This window comes from Engraulis encrasicolus, chromosome 12 (assembly GCF_034702125.1).
Source record: "Engraulis encrasicolus isolate BLACKSEA-1 chromosome 12, IST_EnEncr_1.0, whole genome shotgun sequence".
Taxonomy (NCBI): domain Eukaryota; kingdom Metazoa; phylum Chordata; class Actinopteri; order Clupeiformes; family Engraulidae; genus Engraulis; species Engraulis encrasicolus.
The window spans coordinates 8,029,035-8,031,534 of NC_085868.1; the positions used below are offsets into that span (position 1 = coordinate 8,029,035).

A 2,500-nucleotide genomic window follows, 5' to 3' on the forward strand; every position below is an offset into this window, starting at 1 on the left:
CGTCATACGCAACATCATGACGTCATCCAGCGAGCCCATAGCGACTGGTTGATTTTCTTTTGGCAACACTGCTTTCAGATCCCAGTTCAGCCCTGCACACATCTGGCTATAGGTCCGTGAGAAGGGAGTGCTATAGCCAGATGTGTGTATCTGTAGAGTAAGCACTCTTATTGCACTTCTAAGAAACTTAAATAATATTATGGTGGGACTCTCAAACCCGACTGTATCAGAAGGCGTTGCTACTAGTCAGGTCAAGTCCAATGCAAGTACTGTATGTACTTTCTGAGCTCCGGAGAACTCAGGATTCAGTGACTGCCATAGTAATAAATAATAAATAATGAGTCATAATAAATTCCATAGTAGTAAATAAATATAGAGTATTACCAAGTGGTGTGTTAAATTTGACTGTTGATTTAAAAATCGAAAATACATGCTCTGTCTACCATTTCAATCTCTGCACCAATAGATTTGTGTGCTGGATGAATGGAATTATGGGTAACAAGGCGGTATGAGGATATCATTGTCGTCTTCCAACATCCTGAATTCTTTCAGCACATCCTTCACTCCATTCTTTCACAGTTTCCTGTTTCCCCTCACATCATCCTTCATACTTTCACCCATCCAGTTTTATAATATTTCTGACCACATCCACCTGTTATTTCACTACTCAACACTCATTCCCACATAAAGTCATCCTCTGCTCCCTCACCTCATCCTCGTTTGTTTGCTTCATTAAATACTTGGTTCACTCAACCCCAAAATGGTGCTTAGGAGCTTACCGATAATCACGAATAAACACTACTTATCAGAGAAAAATGTTTTGAAGTACAAAAAAGGGAGTAAGACATTTTAAAGGTTTTAAATGTATTGTTATTATTTATTTAGTAGGTTTTTTGTAATTGTGTGTGTGTGTGTGTGTGTGTGTGTGTGTGTGTGTGTGTGTGTGTGTGTGTGTGTGTGTGTGTGTGTGTGTGTGTGTCTGTGTGTCTGTGTCTGTGTGTGTGTGTGTGTGTGTGTGTCTGTGTGTGTGTGTGTGTGTGTGTGTCTTTTGGTCATTGGGCCCTCAGTGGCCTCCAAAGCTTCTTCGTTTCCTCCATATTGTTTACGGTCTTTCTCTCTTGAGCTTCTTTTCCGTTCTCTCGTTTGGCTCTCAGTGCCCTGGCTCTTCTCAGCATCCGCTTTTTCGTTTCCTCCATATTGTTTACGGTCTTTCTCTCTTGAGCTTCTTTTCCGTTCTCTCGTTTGGCTCTCAGTGCCCTGGCTCTTCTCAGCATCAGTTTCTTCGTTTCCTCCATATCGTTTACGGTCTTTCTCTTTTGAGCTTCTTTTTCGTTCTCTCGTTTGGCTCTCAGTGCCCTGGCTCTTTTCAGCATCCGCCTCTTCGTTTCTTCCATATCGTTTACGGTCTTTCTCTCTTGTGCTTTATTTTCGTTCTCTCGTTTAGTTCTCAGTGCCATGGCTCTTTTCAGCATCAGCTTCTTCATTTCCTCCATATCGTTTATGGTCTTTCTCTCTTGAGCTTCTTTTTCGTTCTCTCGTTTGGCTCTCAGTGCCCTGGCTCTTTTCAACATCAGCATCCTCGTTTCCTCCATATCGTTTATGGTCTTTCTCTCTTGAGCTTCTTTTTCGTTCTCTCGTTTAGTTCTCAGTGCCCTGGCTCTTTTCAGCATCAGCTTCTTCGTTTCCTCCATATCGTTTACGGTCTTTCTCTCTTGAGCTTCTTTTTCGTTCTCTCGTTTGGCTCTCAGTACCCTTGCTCTTTTCAGCATCCGCTTCTTTGTTTCCTCCATGTCATCTCTCTGACGTCTCTCTTGCATTTCCTCCTGCTTTCTTCGCAGGGCTCGAGCTCTCTTCAACAGAGCCTTTTTGCGTTCTTCATCCAATGGCCACATCGCAGCCTGTGGCCCAGAACTGTCCTGACTTCTGTTGACCATCTTCAGTGCCTCTGCCGCTCTCCTTACGTCTTTCACAGTCCCCAGGATTAGTCTGAGAGGTCCCTCTCTTTCTCTCTGGGCCTGCACTAATTTCCTCTCCTGCTCCCTCCACTCCCCCATCACTCGCTTCATGAGCTGGTGTTGGAACTCTGTTGTGTGTTGAGCATCCGCTCTCACTTTCTCCATCTCTCCTCTCATCTGGGAGATCAACCTCTGCAGTTCCTCCACCTTCCTCTCATAAAAGTCCTGCTGTGGCATGTCCTGATGCCCAGGCACTTTGGTTTCACTATCAATTTCTGTGGGAAGAGTGAGAATTTATTTGTATTGTTTGTTAACATATTTCTTTTGTGTTGCAGAGCACATTGTCCAATCATACAGCTTGAAAGGCTTATAGAACAGCGCTGCACGTCTACACTTTGTCCAGTAGCCGACCTTGACAGACTTAGGCCACAATGTGATCACTTGTAATGAATGTATGTCACAGGGAAGCAAACATAATTGGACACCATATTACAGAGGCTGTTTGCATCATGATGCTATTCTTATGACACTTGAACTAAGTACTT

The 2,500-nt window shown here is 43.6% G+C and overlaps 1 protein-coding gene across 1 annotated transcript; it reads right to left on the reverse strand.

Annotated features, from left to right (window-relative positions):
- Positions 1-1,052: 1,052 nt before the first annotated feature.
- LOC134460271 (uncharacterized) lies at positions 1,053-2,226 on the reverse strand. Its single transcript, XM_063212719.1, has one exon. It carries the CDS (start codon positions 2,190-2,192, stop codon positions 1,053-1,055), a length of 1,140 nt encoding a protein of 379 aa, XP_063068789.1. The 5' UTR covers positions 2,193-2,226.
- Positions 2,227-2,500: the final 274 nt, after the last annotated feature.